At 51.9% G+C, this 23,399-nt stretch overlaps 1 protein-coding gene across 2 annotated transcripts; it reads right to left on the reverse strand.

Annotated features, from left to right (window-relative positions):
- Positions 1 to 257: 257 nt before the first annotated feature.
- DUOX2 (dual oxidase 2) lies at positions 258 to 21,863 on the reverse strand. 2 transcript variants are annotated; one of them, XM_064455847.1, is made up of 33 exons: positions 21,704 to 21,863; positions 20,934 to 21,017; positions 19,196 to 19,360; positions 17,919 to 18,106; positions 16,397 to 16,598; positions 15,647 to 15,813; positions 15,492 to 15,552; positions 15,231 to 15,327; positions 14,948 to 15,035; positions 14,503 to 14,611; positions 14,014 to 14,177; positions 12,816 to 12,982; positions 12,495 to 12,613; positions 11,012 to 11,149; positions 10,583 to 10,696; positions 9,764 to 9,966; positions 9,342 to 9,527; positions 8,694 to 8,919; positions 7,892 to 7,985; positions 7,489 to 7,664; positions 7,152 to 7,221; positions 6,570 to 6,665; positions 4,916 to 5,094; positions 3,839 to 4,069; positions 3,496 to 3,595; positions 3,329 to 3,378; positions 3,070 to 3,197; positions 2,714 to 2,867; positions 1,951 to 2,183; positions 1,645 to 1,803; positions 1,337 to 1,492; positions 1,124 to 1,252; positions 258 to 670 (listed from the first exon to the last, which is right to left on the reverse strand). In XM_064455847.1, the coding sequence occupies exons 1-33, from the start codon at positions 21,849 to 21,851 to the stop codon at positions 548 to 550; spliced, it is 4,704 nt and encodes a 1,567-aa protein (XP_064311917.1). In that variant the 5' UTR covers positions 21,852 to 21,863; the 3' UTR covers positions 258 to 547. The 2 variants fall into 2 exon arrangements, with proteins under 2 accessions (XP_064311917.1, XP_064311916.1); XM_064455846.1 differs by having other exon boundaries at positions 7,161 to 7,221; positions 21,704 to 21,752.
- Positions 21,864 to 23,399: the final 1,536 nt, after the last annotated feature.

A 23,399-nucleotide genomic window follows, 5' to 3' on the forward strand; every position in this document is an offset into this window, starting at 1 on the left:
CCTGTTTCAAGGAGACAGATGGTGGGGAGCAATATGGTTTCCCAACCCAAGTGCACGCTGCCTAGGTCTTCGGGAAAAGTGCTGTGAATTCAGGTTGTGCTGGCACCAAGCGGTTCCTCAGAGCTGTTCAGCGCCATTCCCTGTGTGACCCAGCAGTGCATGGGCTCTGTCTTTAGGGATTAAGGTGGCAGAGTTGGGCTTGACTCGAACACTGGGTTTTCTGGGATGGGACACACCAGCCCTACCCTGGGTGTGGGGCTGCAGGAGTGTGTGGATGGTAGCAGGATGCCCTGGGCTCAGGGGTACACACCAGGGCTGTGCAGAACGATGCTGGGATGGCAACGCTTTATTGGTGCCCTGGGTGCTGGTCTCAGCTCTGTGGGTCTTGGCATCTGTGCTCTCCGCCATGGATGGCTTTCTCCTGGGGATGGTAGTGGGTGGGAGCCCAGGACCATGACCACCCAAAGCGTTGCTGCACAGGTGCTGGGGTTGAACACACATTTCCAACGAAGATTGCAGTTGGAGGGTGAAATGGCATAGGGTAGGGTCAGAAATTCTCATAGTGATGTGCAAAGTAGGTCTGGTCATTCTTGTTCAGCTGCTGACAAGCCTTTTCCACGCTCTTCGTCATCCCGGGCGGGCCACAGCTGAACACTCCGATCTTCTGCACCTGGGGGAAGAGGGAGCCAAAGGGATCAAACCCAGCAGCACAAGCTCTCCCCCCCAGCCCACTCCCCCCTTAGCCCCTTGCCCTCTGGCAGCTTTTGGCACAGGTGCTGGTTGAGCAGTCTGTCCTGGCCTGAGGAGGCTTTTGTGGAGGTTGCCACTTCCCCATGGAGCTGCTGGGGCCATGGAGGAAGAATGGGGTCCCCCAGGGTCTCTGCCAGCTCTGGGCAGTGGCTGCGGCTGGGGTCTTGCCATAGCATGGGGTGTTTGGCTGGTACAGGGCATTGCTGACTTTTGCAGCTCACCCTGGATCCGGAGGTAAAGTGGTGTTCATGCCCCTTCTGCCCTGCCCTTGGTGTGTATGCCACCATGGCCTCCAGGACCTTGGGGACAGGCTGGGGCCAGTCCTCCACACTGGCCGGTGGGAGACCCCCACTGTCCCCAGCCAGGCACTGACCTCGGGGTGCACCTCCTGCAGTGAGTTGAAGAAGGGTACAAAGGGAGGGCGCCCAAAATGGGTGATGGAGCGCAGCCCTGTGAACAGGCTCTTGTTCAGCACTTTCTGGAATTGCCGCTCGCAGATGTACTGGAAGAGATATCAGTGCGTGTCGGATGGCCCAGCATGGCCCTGCATGACATGGCATCCTCCCTGGCAGGTGGCCAGGCTCACCAGCATGGTGGTGCGCAGGTCGAACTTCTCGGCCAGCTGCGTGATGTAGATGTGCACGGAAACCAGGTCGTTCCTATCCGCCTCCTCCACCTCGTGGATGATGTCTGCCATCCACTCAAACTGCCTCTGCGTGCGCGTCACCCAGATGAAGTAGATCTGGGGACAAGGCTCAGCTTGGGGCCGGCACCCCACACATGCCCATGGGGCTCCTTCCCAGATGGGTTGTGGGGGGATTTTGCTCCCGAAGAGGCCACCAGCAGCAGGAGGCATCTCAAGAGGGCTCTTGTCCTCCAGATGCTTCCTCTTACCTTCTTACACAGCAGCTTGGAGCTGATGGATGACTTGAAAACCAGGTCTTTGAGGATGGATGCAAAGGGCGTCACCCCGATGCCTCCTCCCACCAGCACTGACACCTCAAACTTGTTCCACTCCTGGTGGCCCTCCCCAAACGGTCCGTCCAGATAGAGCTGGAAGGGAGCCAGCTGTCAGCAGAGCATCTCCCTCCTCCACTTACCTACCTTCAAGGCTGGAGAAGTGCCTCAGCTGGCAGCCCATTGCTGAGATGTTCTTGGGCTCAGATGTCCCCATTCCAGGAGAAACAGCATGCGGCGCACCTTGGGCAGCTTGCCGATGAGGGCCAGGCTCTCTGGGGAGTAGAGCTCCCGCAGTCGGGTAGTCCAGGGTCCCACAGCCCGGATGTGCAGGCTCAGTGTGTCCTCATGCGGTGCCGAGGTCAGGGTGAAGGGGTGGTACTCAGTGGTGCCCAGGTCCACACAGGCAATGCGCACCCACTGCCCGGACTTGTAGTCAAAGTCTTGTGGCCGCTGGAACTGGAGGTAGGTGACACCTGGGGGGGACAGGGATGGGGACATCATTAAAGTGAAGACATTGATCACTGGATAGTAAAGGCTGGGGGAGATGAGTGGGCTCAAGGGAAAATGGAGCATTAGGGCTGTGCTCAGGGTGGGTGGGAGCCAGCCTGGGGACAAGCCATGGAGCCAGGCACAGGGCTCAGGATGCGGGAGAGGCCTTGCTGGGGCACAGCCCTCTGGCCAACCAGTTCTTCTTGGGTAAATAATTGATCCTAGGGTGTGATGACCTGAGCTCTGTGCCTCAGTTTCCCTGCCTGTGGGGGGGCGTGGGACAGGAGACCCTTGCCATGCAGGAGTGCTGCAAAGGCATCAGGGCAACATGTGTAATGGGATGCCAGCTCGCGCCACTAGCACGTGTGACAGCCAGCAGGACATTTCCCGGCACCCGAATCACCTATGTGCCACCTGGGTTGGGAACTGCTGCCATCTCAGTGCTGGCAGGGCTGGTAGCTTAATTTCTTCCATTGCTGCAGCCTCAGATGCATGACCGGAGAGGATGCAGTACCTGAGGGCAGAAGCTCGGCTTTCACCACACTGATCTCCACCTTCTTCCTGCTCAGGCTGAGCAGCTTGTCTGCGCTGTAGATGAGAGCTGGGATGATGAAGTAGATGTGGAAGCGGGGCTGCTGGATCAGCGCATAACTGCCATGGATTATGACCTGGGCAGGGAGCAGCCCACATCAGCACAGCGCCCAGCATGGTAAGCCATTGCCCTGTGTCTGATTTGGTGGCAGCTCAGCGGAAGTTGGGAGCCACCAGCTCCTTTGGGACCTCCCCATCTATTTCATCTTGTCAGCCAGGCTGACCTGCAGGCTTGTGATACATTGGCACCACCCTACCCTCCCAGACCAAATGCTTTACCAGGACATAGAGGAGCACGTAGAGATGGTGGGTGATCCAGAAGCCCTGGAAGCTGACGCGTCGGAAGTGGTGTGTGGCAAATACATACATCACAGCCAGGATCACAAGCAGCAGCACTCCAGTCATGCCTGTGATTGAAAAGGTTGGGAGTTCCTGTTGGCGATCAGGGAAGCCCTACAGGGGCTCCGCCTGGGCTGGGCAGAGGGCTTCCCACCCTGGGCATGGGCGTGCAGGTGGTCTGCCTGCTAGGTGGTCTCACCTGGAATAGTCTGGAAGAACCACCAGTAATACTTCTGTGGGAACTGTGACCTGGAGAGGAACAAAAGATTGCACCATGGAGTGGCCAGAGAAAACTCCTCGTTTCCACTTTCATTCCTGTCCATCCCCAGGACACACTGTCTGGACTGTGCTTTAAATTTCACCTACCCATCGTCCATAAATACACTGGAAAAGAGGCAGGACAACACGCTGAGAGGCATGACTGAGAAGATGTAGACGTTCACTACGTGACCTGCAGTGTGGAGCACTGTAAAAGACAGAAACCAGGGGAGAAAATTATCACTGTTGCTGTGGATGGAGATGTGGCAGACCCTGCTGATATGTCCGGGAACCTGGCAATTCCTCCTCTTCTCTGGTGCAAAGCATCTATACCTCTCCACGCTCCATATGGCTCTTCAAGCTTCTGCCCAGTCCTGCTGTGCCGTAATGGGCTGATCCTCCTCCTTTAGCTGTGGTTCATGGGCAACACATCCCCCAGCAGCCCACCTACCTGAGAAAATCAAGGCTGCCATGGCAACCCAGCGGTGGAAGTCCACAGCAGCATCAAAGGGGATGTAGTGATTGAGGAAGGTCTCCCGCAGGACGGTGATGAGGTTGCGGCACATGGTGAGCAGGATGTAGGAGTACATGAAGGAGATGCAGGCAGCTGATCCCCGGGAGACAATGATCCCCACAAAGGTGGTCTGTGCGATTCCAGTGCTGGGGGATGCAAAGGCATAGTCTGGGGAGAGAGAGCGGAGGGGGCATCAATGCACCTGACACTGAGGGCCACGACCCCTCCTGCAACAAAGGGACAGCACCTGTGTGGCTCCACCAAGAAAAGGTTACCAGGGACGGGGCTGTGTGGGGACAGGACAACGATTCTCTGTGTCAGACCCCCCCTAGAGCTGCTGGGTGACAGGGTCTCCCTGGAGGTCAAGGAAGGGGATTGTCCTCCTCTGCCAGGCATTGTGAAACTGCATCTTGGTACTGTCCCCTCAGTTGATAAAAGGCATTGACAAACTGGAACGAGTCCAGCGGAGGCCACCAGGATGGGTGGGAGTTGGATGTCACATAGGGGAAAGGCTGAAGGAAATGGCCTTGTTCAGGCTGGAGGAGATAGGTCAGAGAAGGCCTTGTGGCTGTCTGTAACCCCGTAATGGGTGTTACAGAGGGGAGAGAGACAAACTCTTTCTCAGAGATGCACAGTGAAAGGATGAGAGGTGACAGCATGAGCTTCACTGAAGGAAATTCTGGTCTGATGTAAAATAAAAGCTCTTCAAAGGGAGGATGGTCAAAAACCAACACAGGCCCAAAGAGTTGGTGGGCTCTCCAAACTCAGAGCTCTTCAAACCTTCTCTAGACAAAGCCTTCAGCAGCCTGATTCAGCTTTGAAATTGGCCTTGCTCTGAGCAGGGCATTGGACCAGACCCTTCCAGTAATCCTTTGGTTATTCCACGGGAGGACCAACACTGTTGCCCAAAGTTGTGCCAGGCCCCTTCACATCCCAGCATGCGCCATCCAACCAGCAGCTTTGAGAGGCCAAGCCCAGGCACCCCTCCTCATCTGGGGCTGGATGGGTACTCACAGTAGGCTCTCTCCACGAACACGCCGGCAGTGATGGCAGAGAAGAGGACCACGCAGACAATATGACGACGGTAATTCTCAACAAAGCGCTTGAACTCCTGGATCTTCTGCTGAACTTTGTTCCGCTCGTACTTCTTCCGTTGTGCTTCAGTATATAAATGCAACTGGTACTGATTCACCCTGGCAAAAAGAGGAGGTTTAGCTGGCAAGGTATGGCTCAGGACCATACTGCCCAGATTTAGGTCTTCCTCCCTGTACAACACTGAGACCATCTCTGCACACTGGTGGCAGCAGTGACCTGCAGAGCACAGTGTCAGCAGTTGATCTCTGGTCATCCAGCAGTCTACATGCTTTTGAAAACTGATAGCAAATGTGTACAGTGATCCATATATTAAACTGTAGATAAGAACCATAAAAGATCATTTTCATAGTAATATTCAACCTTCCTGTGATGGTTTTGGCTGAGAAAGATTTATTTTTCTTCATAGTAGCTAGTATGGGGCTATGTTTTGGATTTGTGCTGAAAACGGTGTTGATAATACAGGGATGTTTTTGTTATCGCTAAGCAGTGCTTACACAGAGTCAAGGCCTTTTCTGCTTCTCACCCCACCTCACCAGTGAGTAGGCTGGGGGTGCACAAGAAGCTGGGAGGGGTCACAGCCGGGACAGGAGACCCCAACTGACTAAAGGGATATTCCATACCACATGACGTCATGCTCAGCATATAAAGCTGGGGAAAGAAGAAGGAAGGGGGGGACATTCGGAGGGATGGCGTTTGTCTTCCCAAGTCACTGTTATATTTGATGGAGCCCTGCTTTCCTGGAGATGGCTGAAAACCTGCCTGGCGATGGGAAGTGGTGAATGAATTCCTTGTTTTGCTTTGCTTGTGTGGGTGGCTTTTGCTTTACCTATTAAACTGTCTTTATCTCAACCCATGAGTTTCCTCACTTTTACCTTTCTGATTCTCTCCCCCATCCCGCTGTGGCAGGGGAGTGAGTGGGCAGCTGCGTGGTGCTTAGCTGCTAACTGGGGTTAAACCACAACACCTACAAACTGATCCTGGTGTAGGGGAAGGTCCTTGGAGCTATTAAGCTATATCAAGATATTCTGGCCATGAATAACAACAACTTAACTGCTTCCTTGCAGAAATATTTGCTGCTGCCACAGCAGTGAGGACCAGAGTCTCTCCTGCAGCTCTTGCAGGCAGCCTATGGGTGTACCAGCAGCGTCCCAAGTGGCAGAGGAGTACAGGCAGGACCTGTCAGGCAAAGCCCCTCTCAGTGGGCCAGGCATATACTCTAAAAAACACTATTCTGGACTCTGGAGTTGGCCACTTCCTTCTTTTTTTTTTTTTTTTTTAATAAGAGCATAGCACCCAGACCCAACTACAGTACTGTCCCTACTGAGACAGGGCTGTTCCCATAGCTCCTTGGCCAGTGAGAAGCCATGATATGCCTGCCTGGCCTGGGGCATCTCCTGCAGGGACAGTCTCACGTCCTCTCCCTATGTTGTACCACCATCATGGGGGTGCTGGCTCCTCACAGCTGTGCCATTTCACTGGCAGGCTACCCAGTCTGACAAAGAAACATGAGAAACAGCAAACAGACTGAACCCAAACCCGAGAAGCGTGCCCACTGAGGAGAGGGTGTACTCACTTTCTGCCTGGCCTCTTCCTCAGCTCTTGCCCTTCTCGCGCCATGTAGTGGCTCACAGTGTCCAGGTTTGGATCTTTCTCCTCCTCTGGGATGATTCTGTTGGGAATAGAGCTATGTCTAGCCCAAAGCTATACTTGCAGGAAGGGCTTGCCAATATTGTCCCCATTTCCCCACTTTCCATCTTGGGCTCAGCTGAGAAGGTTTCCAGTTCTTTCCTGCAAGCCTGCTTGTGTTAACTTTGACTGCATAGTACATGGGCTGGATTCACTCAAGGTAACTGTCCCCTCTGAAAAGCAAGGTAGGTCCCCATCCCCTTGTAGTGGATGCAACAGGGGCTCTGCAGGAGGCAGTTCCTCCCCTCTGCCTGCCTGGCTGCAAGAGGAGGAGGGCAGCAGCCCCACTGCAGCGTCTGGCTTGCTCATGGGCATGTCCCAGCGTGATCGTCTCCCTTTCCCAGCACTGGGTGTGTGAACACCTCGTGGGAGCATTTGTTGGAGGGGCTGAAGTGAAAGGCAGATGTGCATCTAGGCAGAAAGAGAAGAAGAAATACCAGCAGCAGCAAGACTAAGGAGGAGAGCTTACCCTTTTGGCTCTTTCTTTTTTATGAAGGAGACACGGTCATGCACGTTGTGCTTGAGCACCTCGGGGACACCTTTCAGGACCCAAAAGGACAAGGGGCTGTTTAGAGTGTGTGAGATGCAGTGGACAAGGTTTAGGCCCCTCCCCTGAGCGGGGGTAGAGTGGGGAGAGGCTCTGAGATGACGCAGATATGTTGTACATGGAGTGACAGCTGATGCCCCATTACTGCGGTTGGCCTTGAGAGATTGATGGGGCAAGATTTGGGAGCTATGCATTGGGTGCTGCCCATTGCCTCCAACCCTACAGGCCCTGGGGTGATCCAGTGCTCCTGCCCACTGACCTTTGATACAGAGCTGGGTGAGACGAAGCTCGCTGTCATGGTCCCGTAGCATGTAGTGGAAATCCTCCCATGTCAGCTCATCCCTGTCCTGAAACCCAGAGGCCTGAAACATGGACTCAGTCACCTGCTCTGCCTGATCTCTTGACAGGCAATTGTTGGAGATTTCGATGAAGGACCTGCAGCAAGGAGGGGAGATAGAAACTTCAGAGGACCACAGCCTGAGTCCTTCAAATAACACAAGGCAGAGCCCCAGACCAGTTTCACAGGAGAAACGGGCTCTTATATGCGAGTGTTGAGCCCATGGGCTCCCTTGCGAAGTGAAGCACAGAAACTGGGAGCTGCTTTTGAAGATGTCTATGTTTACAGACATTGTGAAAACTTCTAGAAAGATGAGAAGAAGTACCTGAGCATCCTCAGAAACTCCTCCTTGGAGAGGAACCCATTCTCATCAATGTCATACATCCTGAACATCACCTTGGACTTCTCCTCTGGGGACCCTGGTGGGGAGGGAGAGAGGCAAAGTAAGATCTTATTTTCATCACCAGAAGTGCTTTCAAACATAGTCTTTGGAAGTCTGGACCTGCAGCAGTGAAGTCTCACCCAGCTCTAAAAAGATTGAAAACAAACTGCTGATCACAGCTTGAATAGTGACTGAATGTGAATAGCATGCCACCCTTCTGCTTGACTTTCTCAAGTGCAAGGTGAAAAATCAGGTAAATACACATTATTTCTTGTACATTATTTTGCAAACTCAAAATGTGCTTTTTTGCACAGCAATGACTTTTCTGGGAGCTGCTTTGACTGAATCTGGCATTCACCACATCCATCTGTGACTCTGCCTTTCGAGTGTTCATTTAGGAGGGATCAGATATATCTGATGTGGCTGCTATCATCTGTCAGGTTCAGGATGCATGGTCTGTTCAGAAGATGGGGCACTCTTATCTATGGCAGTGACATATCAGCAAATCACTGCTCTGAGATAGCTCCCCGCATGGACATTCTTACAGAAAACATTTTTACATAGTCACTGCCCCATAACTCAAGTTGAAGCTGCCCTAAGTGAAGGGAATTTTAATCTGTAGAGGTGTCTACAGATTAACATGCTGCATGGTTCTTGTCCTTCACTCTGCTGGTGGTGTTGCCAGAGCCTAAAGTCCTGGAAACAGGATTTAGGGCAACAGATTAAGACCAGCTCCAGCTCCCACCTTTCATGAAGACCACCAAAATGTCCAGGAACTCCCGGAAGGAGATGTAGCCGTTGCCATCTTTGTCAGCCAGGGAGAACATGGAGTCCACAAACATGGAGTCGGCTTTGAGCCCCAGGGCCTTGGCAAACTCAGCCCTGCTCAGCTCACATGTCAGAGACTCCTTTGCCTTCTGTGAAGATTCGAAGTTGAGCTCTCCAGCATCAGACCTGTTGATTTCGAGCACCTGCATGTTGTGTCCCACGAAAGAAAGCCCATTAGTGCTGGCAGAGCAGAAGGCTGGTATGCACTTGCTTGACCTATTGCACAGAGAATGGTGGCTCTCCTGGCACAAAACTCATGGCACATACCATGGGAAAGTCCCTTGTCCCTCCTACACAATGTGACTTCCACACTAAACGCCACTGACCATTACAGAGACCTTAGTTACATCATCCAAAAGTCTCTTTGCAACTTCACACACTTACATCACCACAGCAGAACTCCCTTTGTCTTCTGCAAGGGAAAATGTCCCTTGGTCCAGAAAGTATCAGCAGCTTCCTTGTGAATGGCTTACCAACTCTTACAGAGAGCAACAGCAGCAGCATTCATTGCTTAATACAGAAATACCTTCCTCCATGCATCAGAGCCTGCCACACCTCTACATACCTGAGCAAAGAGGTGCCTGAAGAAAGTCTCCAGAATGTGTTTCCTCTGTTCCTGGGTGACTGCCCGTTTCATGAGGCTCTGCTCCTTCATCTCAGACATATGCAGATCAAGGCTGCTTTCCTCCAAGTAGCCTCGTAGCTTCCCAATGAAGTTGTTCCTCTCTGCTTCCTCACTGAAAAGCAGCACCTGCAAAAGACCCCCGCCAAATGGCTGTGAACAGCAGAGGCTCAGTGGGGATGAGAGAGCTGCTGCTCTTAACCACAGTTGTTGCTCCATAGTATGAGCTGGACCTGGTCATTCTCAGGAGGCCACATCCATCCTTGAAGGGGCGTCTGCTGCTCCCAGTGCCCAGGACTGAGTGGTGCAGGGTGTATGTGACAGTGGCAGAGGATGGTGGAGGGTCCAGGCATCATGCTACTCACCAGGTCATATTCCTTGGGGCTCTTCAGCAGCAGAGCTTTGTTCCCTTTGTTGTTAGAGAGGATCACCTCCACCCTTTGATGGGCTTTCAGGCTGATGCTCCGGAGGACAGACCCCCTCCCGTCCAGCACTTTAAGCACTTTGTCATATTGGAGCTGAATGTAGACAGGACAGCTGTCTGTCTTGGGACCGTGCCACTCCATGGCTGGTGGGAGAGAGTACAGGACTGAGCTGGAAACTCAAACCTCTTCTCCTATTCTTCCCAGCACCTCCTTCACCAAGATGCGGCTTGGGAGTGATTGTATGACCAGATACGCGTTAAGGGAAAAACAATGCAAAATCTTGCATCCCAACTGCAGAGCTCAAATGCATGGACACTAAAGGAATACAGACCATGGAGCAAGGAGGCAGGATTTTTCCAGTGGCCAGGACAAGGAGATACAGTCTCTGTCTGTACATGTTGCTCTACATAGGTTTACTTCAGATAAGGTGTGATCTGGAGAGGGTTGTAACTAGAGGGTCATGGGCTGACTCAGGCTGGAGGGACTCAGGTTGGAAGGGTCTCTTGCCCAGCTTCCTGCCTAAAGTAGAACCAGCCATGCGATCAGGCCAGTCTGCTCAAGGCTTTATCCAGTCAGGTCTTGGATAGGATGGAGACTACACAACCTCTCTGGGCTACCTGCTTGACTATCCTCCTGGGGAAATAGTTTCTACTTCTGTCCAGTCTGGATATAAGGTCCAAGCCCAGCCCTGCATCTGTACGTGCCCTGACTTCAGCAGCATAATCAGACACCATAGCAAGACCAACAGTGTCACCTCACCCTGCATCACCTCGCCAGTCACCTCCCTCCGTACACTGGAGCCCTGCTTCTTCTGCAGCTTCTTGAAATCTCTCTTGCGGTGAGTGGCAACGATCCAGGCAACAAACAGAGTCACTGGGGACACATGGGAGAAGAAAGCATGAGCTATCATAAAGCTCTTTCCACTTTGGCAGCATCACCTGTATGATTGGGACAGATGGGGGTTTATTGCTTCCCCATCACTCCCAGTTCAACACTGTAGGGTTTTATTTAATGCAGGGCTGCACCACAAAAGCCCTGCTCCCACCTGGTGCCCGAGGACCCTGCCACCTCAAGGACCTCAAGAATGGCCAAGACTCAGCAGCTCCTGCTGGGAGGTGCTTGGTCCATGGGCACTCAGCCCCTTTCTTTGGTGGAAAGGGACATGGGTAAAGAAATGGAGCAGTAAACCTAAAGGCAGACAGCAGAGGACAATGATGATGATTCCAAAGCCTGCACCACTGCCTTCGAAGTAGTCCAGCACGGTCATGGGTGTGCAGTTGGCCAGGTGTTGAGCTGTCAGCTGCTGGGGCTGAGGGCACGGGTCTCCTGCATGGGGGAGACAGGCTCTGAGTGTCATGGACCTTTTACCCCTCTCAACTCCATCATCCCCAGGAATCTCTGCATTAAGGATGCTGGTGGGGTTCACTGCTGAGTGACCCAGGGAGCACTGCAAAACTGGGATGCTCGAGTTAAACTCCAGATCTTAGGGGACAACTCTTGTCTTGCAGTTGAACCTTTGCCTGCTACAGCAAACCAAGAGCAGAACTTGACTCAAGCACTCTGGGAGTTCAGCACAATCACCTCTCCCAGTGCAATGGGCTGAGTAAGAAGCACCCTGGGCCATGGCAAATTGAGGCTCAGAGACTCTGCTCACCTGTATACTGCAAATCCAGGGAGTCCTCCTGGTGCAATTGCATGGAGTGTATGCCAAGGGAACAAAAATGCCTTGCAAGGGCTGGAACGTACTCCAAATAAAACACTTTTGGTAAATGTGAAGGGTGTGGCCCGAGAGGAAAAGGCATACTGATATGTTTGGCCACACCTCACCTTAGGCATGGCAGCAGGACCCTTTTTGGGTCTCAGTGGGGAGAGGAAGGCTCTTTTCAAGGATGGCACAGGAGGGGACCAGGGTGAGGGGTGCACATCAGCACAGGACTAGGTTGCTTGTAGCCTACTGGGAACCTAAAACATGCTGGGATGCAAGCCCTGAGCTCTCCCTGGGCTGAAATCTGGCTGGTGCAGTTCAGGCTGCTGTTGCAACCACATTTGCAAGAAAGCCTGGCCAGCCCTTCCAGCAGCCCTGGTTAGCGAACAACCCTGTTGGTGGAGCAGAGGGGCAGTAGACAGCATTGCGGTACAGCACCCAGGGCACATTCAGCAGTTGATGCAATTAAAGGCAAAAGAAGGCAATGTTACACAGTTACAGTACGCAAAGCTTAACTCATCTGCAAATTTCATCACTTTTCAGGTCACTCATTAGTTTACCCTGCAGACCTGTATGCACTTGTATATCAAAGGAGATAGAGGACATGTCAGTGAGCAGTGTGACACAGTGTGGGGTAGGCAGAAACCAGGTTTAACCCCAGCATGACCTTCCAAGACATCAGTTGTATTTTTGTACCTAGAGATCTTTCTAAGACTCATTCAATGCACAGTCCTGGACTTCAGCCCACTTTCAACACCAATGCTGCCCACCTTGCTTACAAGCAACCCTTGCATTTTGCAGACATTTTGCTGGCTTAGGGGCATAGCAGGTGTCAGGCTTGACAAACTGACAGCCTGATGCTTTCCCTGTGTCACTGAGTCACCAGCTGTGTCACCAAGATGGGTCTGCTTTCCTGCTTAACTTGCTGGTGCTTTGTGCTCCCTGCACCCTGCTGTTTGCACTTACCCTCGTTCCAGACGAACACATGGGGCTGGAGGTCTGTGGAGTTTGCATGGGTGGTGGCAGCCAGGATGTCATGGAATTTAATGTCACGGATGTGCCTGGTTTCCTCTGCTGTGAACAGCCTGGGGAAAAAAAGATGTGGGGCCAAGCGGTGGGCCTGAGTGTCACTGTCTGGTGGCAGAAGGGATTCACTCCCCACACTGTTTTAGGAACAGAGGAACATGGAGGATGATATTTCCTCCAGCCCCAGTTGTTATGTCTTCCTGGAGCTGGCAGAGGAGTAGGTGGCCTACTCTGTGTGCCAGACAGGGGAGAGGCATTTACCCGTTCTTGGTGTTTTCAAACCAAAATCTGTCACCATCACGCAGGCGCACAAACTGGTCCAGGATGATCTCACTGAAAAGGGAGCCATCAACCTCCAGCATGCCTCCAGGGAGCAGCTCCAGCCTGGCTGTGTTGTTGGCATACAGAGCAGAAACCTTCTCCAAGACCTGTCCAGAAAACCCCACCACACACATGTGAGCAGAGGGAATTCTACCAGGGCCTCAGAAAATCTTGACAAGCCTCAGGAGGAGTGAGAAATGTGCATTTCCCAGGCATCGCATGTCTGTGGGCTGGGAGGATGCTCAGCCCCACAGACCCTGAGCTCATGGCTTGGACTTGAGCAACTAAGCATCACTCCCAGAGCATCTCAGCTCCCGGAGAAGCAGAGCACCCAGAGGCACAAGAGCTTAGCAGTGGGACAGGATATATTTATTCATGGCATGTAATTACAGTTACCCCAATGAAACAGCCCTGCAGGCATAAAAATGAGCTAGGGCAGGATGCGCACTGATGTTTCTCTTCCTATGTTGCTGGAGAGGCCAGTGTCCTGGTTTTGGCTGGGACAGAGTTAATTTTCTTCATAGTAGCTAGTATGGGGCTATGTTTTAGATTTGTGCTGAAAACAGTGTTGGTAATGCAGAAATGTTTTAATTGTTGCTAAGTAGCGCTTAGACTAGTCAAGGACTTTTTCAGTTCCCCATGCTCTGCTGGGTGCACAAGAAGCTGGGAGGGGTCACAGCCGGGACAGGAGACCCCAACTGACTAAAGGGATATTCCATACCACATGACGTCATGCTCAGCATATAAAGCTGGGGAAAGAAGAAGGAAGGGGGGGACATTCGGAGGGATGGCGTTTATCTTCCCAAGTCACTGTTATATTTGATGGAGCCCTGCTTTCCTGGAGATGGCTGAAAACCTGCCTGGCGATGGGAAGTGGTGAATGAATTCCTTGTTTTGCTTTGCTTGTGTAGGTGGCTTTTGTTTTACCTATTAAACTGCCTTTATCTCAACCCATGAGTTTCCTCACTTTTACCTTTCTGATTCTCTCCCCCATCCCGCTGTGGCAGGGGAGTGAGTGGGCAGCTGCGTGGTGCTTAGCTGCTAACTGGGGCTAAACCATGACAACCAGTTACTGCCTGGACTGCCCCAATGTCCTTTGACCCACACACTTCCTGTGCCCAGACCAGCTTGTTGTTACCTGTTGTTCCAGGTGTGGGCCAAGGTCTGACCAGTTCTGGAGAGGGGCCAACCCAAATCGCTCCCGGGCTTGGTTATAGGTGGGCAGGCCAAGGTCTCGTCCACGCTGGAGCCAGCTGGCCACGTAGTCGGTGCGGGAGTACCTCAGGGGCCCATACCAGTAATCTGTGGGTGGATTAGAAGCTGTGGTGATGGCAAGGCAGACCCAGAGGAGCAACCCCAACTGCCGGGCTGGTCTTGTCCCTCTGCCATGGGCTGTGCTGAACATGGAGATCATCTCCATGTCCTTGCCAGAACAGTTCCAGGAACTTGCTTAACATGCCCTACAACTTCTCTGCACCTCTGTTAACAAGGTTGAAGCTGGTCTGAGTGTGTGGTTGGGTGCTAGTGGTGGTGGCAATAGGACCTGTCTCCCCACCTTGGCCCCCACACACCCCAGGAAAGAGGGTCCCCCACCGACACACCAGCTGCAGTGCAGGGGAGTGCAGACCTTGGAGATCTTCCACCACAATGTTGTCCTCCCGCTCTGCAATCTGTGAGCTCATCCCCAGCAGGAGGTTGTCCACATCCACATCCTCTGCCTGCTGCAGCCCGATTCTCTGAGTGGAGATGGGAAATGCAGGCCATGGTTCATGGGTCTGAGGACTTGGGCAGCCCCACACCCCTGAGCTGGTGACCATAGGGGTACCAGGGATTTCTTCCAGGCTTATTTTCTCTATGTCAGGTCAACTGTGAAGTCTGAGCATGCCATGGCTCAAGGTGTCATCTGGGGTTGTCTGGATGGGGAGAATCTCACACTCTTGGTTGGCTGTCATACTCCGCACCCAATTTGCCTTCCCCTTCCCTCTGGGGTCCTCCATAATGTAAAACAAGGAATGAAGCCCATCTGGCCAGCCTGCAACATCCTCAGGACCCCCACACTCCCTTCACCATACCTCTCTGCTCCAGTAGCTGTTGCAGAGCCGCATCGCTGGAAATGAGCCACCGGGGCCCGGCACATTCAGGAACTGGCACTTGGGCTCTCTGGAACAGCAGAGAAGGGCTGGACCCACAGCCCCTGGCTGGGCCTGCCCTGAGCTGTCAGGGCTTGGCTATTGCAGCAAGGGGCAGGATGCTGGGGAAGGGACAGGGACCATCTCCAGCCACCACCCCAGCTCAGACATCCCCTTCCTCAGCACCGGGCACTGCTCTTCCACAGCGCTGCTGGGCTGCTCCTACCTCTTGTAGACACCCGGTGGCACCATAGTAGCCAGGAATTGCCCTGCAGCCACCACAAACTCTGGTGAGAGGCTGGGGTCCAGGTGCTGCTGGTAACCTGTGGGGTGGCAGCTGCCATGGTCCAGCACCCAGGCTGGAGGGAAAGGGGGCCGAGCCCCAGCTCCCACCTATCACCCGGCTCCCCTGGTCCCCTCACCCCTGCAACCTGCATGCACCGCAGCTCCCCGCACACCCCTGTGGGGCACCTGCTGTGCCCCTCACCTTTGTAGACTGGGACAGGTCTCCCCAGCAGGGTTGGCAGCCACTCGTACAGCACGATGCTCTAGGGTACAGGGGAGTCAGGTAAGGAACAGTGTTGGGGAGGGTATTGGGGGTCCCAGCAGAGCCAGGGTGGGGGTGTGTGTCCCATCCCTCACCTGGAAGGTAGCAATGACCCACTTGCGAGCGTGCTGGAAGAGGTCCTCATCAGACCAGGTGGGGTGTGCCTGAGCCAGTTTTGCGGCCAGGTGATTGTGGTACCGAAACCAGGCTATGCTCTCAGCCTGCAGGAAGAGGTTCTCATTCCCCCAGGCACTCCCCAGGTCTGCAAGAGATGCCAGGACCATCAGCTGGGGATGCCACCACCAGGTCTAGCTTTGCCTGTAGCTGGAGGAGCACTCTCAGCCCTGTGGCTGCACCCTTGTCCCCTTTGCCCTTCCTCCTTCCCTGGGAGACAAGCAGCCCGAGCGAGCAAGAAGCAGCACCAGGCCCCAGCAGGGATGAAAGACTGAGCAGATGAAGGATTCAGCACAAGCTGAGCAGTTTTTTACTGGCAGCATCCCCTTTCCCCAGAGGAGATCAACCTGGATCAGAGTGACCAGCACCTGCCAGTCTCTGCATGTTGGCTGGGAAATGACCCACTGTCTCCCAGGGATGTGGCACCTTAGGTTCATGGGGTGTCTTTGCTAGGAAGCCTTCAGCTGGGCATGCATCTTCCTCCCTCTCAGGCTGAGAAACTGCCTGCTCTCCCGCTGGACTTGTGACCCTTATGACCCGGCTCATGGCACCCCTCCTGACCTTTCCCAGGGCTCCCTCTGGGCTCAGCTCCAGGGACATCCTGCTACCCCTGCTTGTGGTCAGGGATGGAGCCAAGCAGGTGAAAACCCATTGAGGATGCCATCCATTACCATAGATGCCCTTGGGACCACCCTGTCCCGTGGATGGATCCAGTGCCTTCCACATGGGGACCCTCCCATCTGTCTCCTTTGGGAGGCGGCCACCGGGCCCCGATGCCAGCTGTCCCCTTGAGAAGCTCCTCAGGGCGTCGCTCCAGGAGTGCGAGGGGCCGTAGATGGAGCTGCCATCCAGCCAGCCTGTCACCTCGTTGGTCTAGGGCAGGCACAGAGAACAGGTATTAACAAGTGCCAGGGTCTTGGCGGAAAGGTGCAAAAAAAAGGTCTGAAATGCCTCAGCCAGCCCTTTTGGTTGCAAAGCAGCCACTCCATCCCCTGTTTTAGCAAGAGCTATAAGGATGCAAATATATACACTGCCAATCTCTATGCAAACTGCCTGAATTAGTGCCAAGTACAGGAAAAGACAAGGTACAGATTTTTCAAAAGTACATTTTGGGATTTTTTTTCCCCGATTACTTTCAGCTATGCCCAGAAGCAGACATTTGTGAACCCCTACATAGGCAAAACCAAGCTGGAAGGGGACTAAACCCATCTATGGGGAAAATGGAAACACTGGAGCTTTCCCCTCTGGGGAGCCCTGTCCTCACAGCAGAGAGTCCCACTGCCCTGGCAGCATGTTACATATCTCCCCTGCCAAATGTTTTAATGAAAACATCCTTTTTAGTCTGAAAACACGCTGGCTGGAGTTTTCATTTTTCTAAGGCTTGAAATACTGCTAAAACCACAACTTGCTAATCTGGTCTTATCATGGTTTGTCATATGAAAGGTTTAGGGGGTTATTTTGCTTTGGTGGTTTTGATTGGGAAGAGTTCCAGCATGAAGGAAAAAGTACATGGGCTTGGGAACACATCAAGCCTCAGCACAGCAAAATACAGAGAAACTGGGGGGAAATCTAGATTTTTTTCCAAAATGACTGAAATTCAGAGACTCTCTACAAGTTTACAACTTTATGACAATACTGGCTCGGTTTTGTGATGTATTATTAAAGATAAGAGTTGGTGCCTATAAAAATGTGTCCATTATTACTGACCTTCTAGAGTGGCACAGGTGTATAAATTGGTTATGGATGGTCATTACATTTGTACCAAAAAGGCTCCAGTTATCACTTGTTTCACCAGATACAGGCAGCCTACCTTTGCTCATCTTATCACTGAAGTGATAAGAACTTTGGCAGCCAAGGAAGACTGTGAATTGCTCCTGCTTTACCCTTTCCTCTTCTGGCCTCCATACAAGGTACTCAATTTTGCAGTAAAATAGATGATACAGGTAGATCTAGCATAAGAACGGGCCGAGAAAAACACTGACATTGAGCAGCCACAAATGTTTCTCCATGTGAACCTTGGAGGTTGTGCTTTGGGTATATTTGCAGTTGTTCAAACACTTAGGAGACATATATTTTTAAGGAAACAGCGGTGCTCTCCTTTTATTCTGCAAACACTCTTATCTGCTACAGACCCCAGTGTTGGGTGAAGAGGAATTTAGCCAAAAGGCAAAAAGCAAAGGAAATGCTACCTACCTGTTCCCGGGGGCTGTTGGGGCTCTGCCCTGTCTCTGTCGCCCAGCGGATGCGCTGGAAGGGCAGGACCACATCTCCAGTGCCTGCAGGGTCAAACACATGGTCTCCAGATGGGATGTGGATGTTCAGGAACTCAGCAGGGCAGCCGGGTTTCTCTGTCCCCAGGATGTCCAAGAGCACGTGGAAACCTGCCAGAGACCCGAGCATGGTCAGCAGCTGGGACGACTGCTACCAGCACCTGGAGCAGGATATGATGGTGGGCAGCTGAGCTGTACATGGGCTGAGCAGACCACCCTGTACAGCAAGAGTGGTTTCCTTCCTGCCTTCACTGTTGGTGTGCTCCATGACTTTGAAAAAGTCACTTTGGGCTGGAGTCCAGATGTGCGGAGCTCCAGTCCACAGGAACAGAGCTCCAGGTGCCCCTGGCCAGACCTCATGAGTAGGGTAGGGTCATTCAGGGTCCAGGGTGGAGAAGCTCAGCCAGGAGATGTTCAGACACCACTGGAAGCTGAACAATCTGCTGGCCACCACTTCACCAGGAGCCTGGCTCTGCCCCTATTTCTCTGAGATCCTCCTTGCCTGTGGCCTTCAAGGAGAAGGGTTGCTGCTGCTGCTGAGCACAGTGGCTGCCATTGCTGTTGGCCTGTTTGAGCTTTGGTGTGATGGAAAAAACTACCTCCAGGGAGAAGCTAAATGGTTCTGCACTGGTGTCTGTGCCTTCTGTGGCCCATCCTGGGGCTCAGCACCCCAGATTGGATGTCTGGGGATGCATATGAACCTTAAGCTGTATGGGGAGTTAATTGTCTCCACTTCTTTGACAAGTTCAGCCTGTTTTCTCAATGAGCCAAGTTTATTTCCCAGAGACAGACATCCTCAGGCTTGGAGACCCAAGACCCCACCGAGCTCCTGAATGACAGCAAAAACTGCTCTGGCTTGCAGCGATTCTGCTCAGCAATCATTCACAATGTGACTCTTATCACATCTGTCAGGCATTTTGCAACAAGGTAACTCTATCACTAAAACAAATGAGGAAGTTCCCAAATGGCAAATATCAACATTTGCGGCAACTCCCAAATGTCATTGAAAATTCACGCAAACCCTCTTGGCTCAACAGTACTTTGGTATGGTGATACCCAAGGCTTTATCTTTCAGGTGTGGGTCTGCTATGAAGCAGTGAGCGAGGAATGCTCCAATGTATGGCCTTGGGGTGTGAGAAACCAACATTTTCCTACCCAAACCAATATTTTTTCCACCTGATGCCAGGCCCCAGCTCTCACCAAAGAAGACGGCCAGCACGGTTGTGTTCCTGTGGGAGGGCAGCCCAGAGGGTCCCCGTGCCACTGCATTGCTGAGCTGGCGAGCGTTGGGCACGTGGGGTTCCTGCAGTGCCTGGTAGACACCATCTGCGTAGTTGGCTGGCAGGAGACGCAGCAGCCTGGCACCTGTGGCACCAAAGCAACACGGCATGGGTCCAGTGGCACCCAACAGACGGGAGATGCAGCAATAGTGGGGTACACTGTCATGTGCAAGAGTCACCAAAGAGAGCAATCTGATGGCATAGAGGCTTATAGTGGCCAAGAACACACAAGTTTTGGTATCAACACCCAAAACATCTTGCAACACTGGGATAAGTCCTCTTAAAACTAGGAGGGATCCTCCATGGGCATGTTCCCTCCCAGTTTTCCTTCTCTGGTCCATGTGAATCCCTGTTGCCTCCTGGTGGCCTGGGGTGGTGTGTTCCGGTGGGTAACTGGAGTGATGTTAATCTGCCCGTGTTGACTGTGCAGTCCTACACAAGCATGGTGATTACCAACACCACAGGAAACAGGAGCAGGAACAGCCAGAGAGGCAGAGAGACAAAGGAGAAGAGGAGGGAGAAATACCCTGACTTTGCACCTACTGCCTGTCCCATAACTGAAAAGACCAGAGGCAGGTCATTTCACATTGATGAGTGAGTTCATTCTGAAAGGCTCTTCAGCAGTGTAGTGGCCTTCATTTGCTGGAGCTCCCAAGAGCTAGGGGAAATCCTGGATTACTGGCTTAGTTTCCATAGGTTTGTTTCCAAATGTTAAGGTCTGATCTGTCTGCACTGGAAAAGGGAGACCTTGTCTGCCAAAGACCCACTGGATCTCCCTGGCAGGCTTTGGTGTAACCAAAGGGCTGATGACACACATGTCATGTTGGAGAGCCATTCAGACTCAGAGGAAGATATGTAATTACCACTGTGCCTTGTGTCACCACGTAGAAGACCAGTCTGGGCTGCAGGAAATAGGAGGATTCATAATCTTTAATGTTTTGGATAAGATCCTGCCTGATCTGCCCTGGTCCCTGGCTCAGGGGCATTTCCTGGAGGTGGGTCCATTGGCTGGTTGTAGGCGTGAGAAAACAGCTTGCCACTGGCACAGGAAAATCCTGCATTTCTGTCCCAGTACAGAAGAGTACATGCTGCACAGCAGCCCAACAGTGCAATAGCTGTTCTGTGCAGAGTGGGAAAAAAGTACGTCCAGTATGCCTGGACCATGAACTCTTCTGTATCTGGCCTTGTGTTGAATGCTTCTTGAACTGCATGCTGATTTTAGCTAAAGATGTCTTCCCGGTTCTGGGATCCCTGACCATCACTGAAATGCCTGCTGGGAAGAGCTGGGTCCTCCCTACCTTGGATATTTTGAACAGCCCACTAAAGGCGCAGCTCTGCTCTGGGACTGACCCAACACCAGTGTGACCTGCAGATGGTGCCTGGACAGCAGGTAGAAGTGGCAAGGCCAGGACATGGGAGACAAAGCTAGGTCACTTGGCCCATTCAGACTGCTCTAACGGGGTTTTTAGGTGCACCTAGGGACCTACCTTGAGTGCAAACAGCCGCCTGTCAGGACCACAGAAGGTGGCCTTGCCTGGCTACCTGCCTGATTCAGGCTCAAGTCAGAAAGGGTTTCTTTCTCAGTCATAAAGCAAGCCAGATGCCAAAGTGCCACCTCGCCCCATCCCACCATCCCCATCCCCAGGCCTGGGACTCACCCACTGAGCCACGGCTGCGGTGCAGCAGGTTGTTATACCAGCCATCATAGCGCTGGACCTCCCAGGAGACGTTCTCCTGGGCTCCTGGAAGAGATCAGACCCACTTGGTGAGCAGCAAAAAAAATGCATGAAATGAGCCTCCCCACTACAGAATTATATTTATATTGTGATAATTTCCACTATTCTTTCTGAAACTTTCTGTACAAACAGTTTTTTAGACAAGTTTTACACGGCTTTTGAGGGATAACCAGTGTCTTATTGAATTAGAAATTAATGCGTGTGATCCTGATGTCCCCAAATCAATTTCTGGCCCCCACCAGTCTAGTCCCAAAGGATCTTCATTTTCTCCTCTCTCATGCCAGAAGAAGTGTCTCCTTACTTCTGACCCCCACAATGTCTGTGTGAGTCAAGCAAAGGCCTTGACACTGGAGTTATGTTCTCGTCCGTACATTCTGTATCAGCATCAGCCTTTGTCAATAAATATATACTTCATTACATTTGTGTTAATTTCTATTGCTTTTATTATAGCACTAGCAAGAAGATCCAGTTCCTGATTACAAGCTGTGTACACATATAAACGGCAGTAGGTGAGTCTTCCAACCCGCTGGCTTTGCAAGTTCAGCATTTGGCTCCATTTTTCTCTTACCTCATCACAAACTGAATCATCCCCATCTCTGATATGACGCCCCATGAGTTAGAGGAAATTCCTCTGAGATGCAGAAACTACCCAGGATCTCCCCTTGGATCCCCTTCCCTGAAACCGTACTTACTCCCCAAGGTCCACATCACCAGCAGAACCATGGTCAAACTCAACGTCATCTCCACAGGTTGCATTGGCAGCTTTGGAAGCAGTGACCTGCAAATGGAGAGAATGAGGGAGCTGGACCTGGGCTGCTCCCAGAGGCTGGGAACATGCATAGACCGTAATAGCTCCCTCTTGTGGTTTCTGCTGCCTAGTGAAACCCTGCTGCCATCATCATCCACTGGTATCTACCCTGTCATCTCCCTATCCAGGCTGTGGGTGGCAGGTGGCACCTGAGACTCCGTCACCCTAGGAAATCTCTGTCAGGAGATGCCAACCGGCTTGAGAAGACCATTCTGCTGGAGCAGGACCGGTACCCCTGCCTCAGGGTACCCTAGCTGTAAGTTCACAACTCATCGTTCACAGCAGGAAGACATTAAGCTGTGCCAGCTTATTATAGAAATATGCATTTTGTTACAGAAACAGACATCTTCAGCTGACAATTTCTCTGCACACGCATTGTCCCATCCAAGCAAAATCCAGCCGTGAACACGATGGGAACAGCCTCAACATGCAGTCAGGCACCCCAAAGCGTGCTAATGCTGCAGATCAAGACCTCTTGATCACCTCTGGGCTAACTTGACAGCATTGTCTCATGACCAGGATTTCTCAAAACTCTACCATCTCACCCTGGATCCAGAGCAAATTTCATCAGTGGGGCCTGATACACCTTTAAAACCCCAGTGAACACATGACTGAAGAGAGGGATTCCCAGACATGAACAGTGAAGGCTACATTTTTGGGTCATAAATTATATGATGTTGCCACTGGCTTTCCATGCACAGGAATGTCAAACTTGGATTTAACTCCAAGGAAGGGTTTTCCACTATATATGGCTCTTTGTCCCTTGTTCCAGCACTGTGGGTTTGTATGCAAAGACTGGCAGGACTAGAACTCAGAGGAGCTGTGCTGCTAAGAGATGTGGGCATTGCACAGGTTTCAGTGTTTCCTACAATCCTCTGCCGCAAGCCAAAGTGGATGCTTTTAGTTTCTTTTTTTCTTTTTTTTTTTAAACAGAACTTAAAGAAATAATGGTTTCAGAAAAGATTACACATTGCCAGCTGCTCTGTAGGTTTCATTTCTGATTTACTGGGAATCACAGTGGGAATTTTTCACTATTATTTTCCATCGTAATTCAAATCATAAAAATGTGAAACACTAAATACACTATCCACCTGGGCAAATTAAGTTGTTTGAGATTTAAATATTGTTGGTTTGGTTCACATTAATTGCGTTCATAAAACTGAATGCTCATTGCCAGGTTGTGAGCATAGTGTATAACCTGCATTATCTCCCTTCTGCCAGAGATTTCTATACTTTTGGCCTTTTGCATTAAAAAATAAACTGGCTCTCAGGAAGTGACATTTCCATGTTCCTCCTCTGCCCAACAGCAAACCTGCACTCTACACATCACAAAATGTTATTACAGGCTAACTGCTTTGTTAGGCTTTCTATAACGTAGATTTAATCACAGAACCATAGAATGTCCTGAGTTGGAAGGGACCCACAAGGGTCATCCAGTCCAACACCTGTCCCTGCACAGGACAACCCCCAAAATTTGCACCGTGACTACGTCCCTGGGGAGCCTGTTCCAGTGCTCCACCACCCTCTGGGTGAAGAACCTTTTCCTAATATCCAACGTAAACCTCCCCTGGCACATCTTC

This window comes from Phalacrocorax carbo, chromosome 7 (genome assembly GCF_963921805.1).
Source record: "Phalacrocorax carbo chromosome 7, bPhaCar2.1, whole genome shotgun sequence".
Classification (NCBI taxonomy): Eukaryota; Metazoa; Chordata; class Aves; order Suliformes; family Phalacrocoracidae; genus Phalacrocorax; species Phalacrocorax carbo.

Bases quoted from the DNA above. Each gene is read 5' to 3' on its own strand.
- DUOX2 (XM_064455847.1), bottom strand. From the start codon at position 21,851: ATGCATGTTCCCAGCCTCTGGGAGCAGCCCAGGTCCAGCTCCCTCATT. The intron at 16,599-17,918 runs GTAGGTAGCATT...TGCCTGCCCTAG, and splicing joins CCAACAGCCCCCGGGAACAG to ACCAACGAGGTGACAGGCTG. The intron at 671-1,123 runs GTCAGTGCCTGG...CTCTTCCCCCAG, and splicing joins TGCAGGAGGTGCACCCCGAG to GTGCAGAAGATCGGAGTGTT.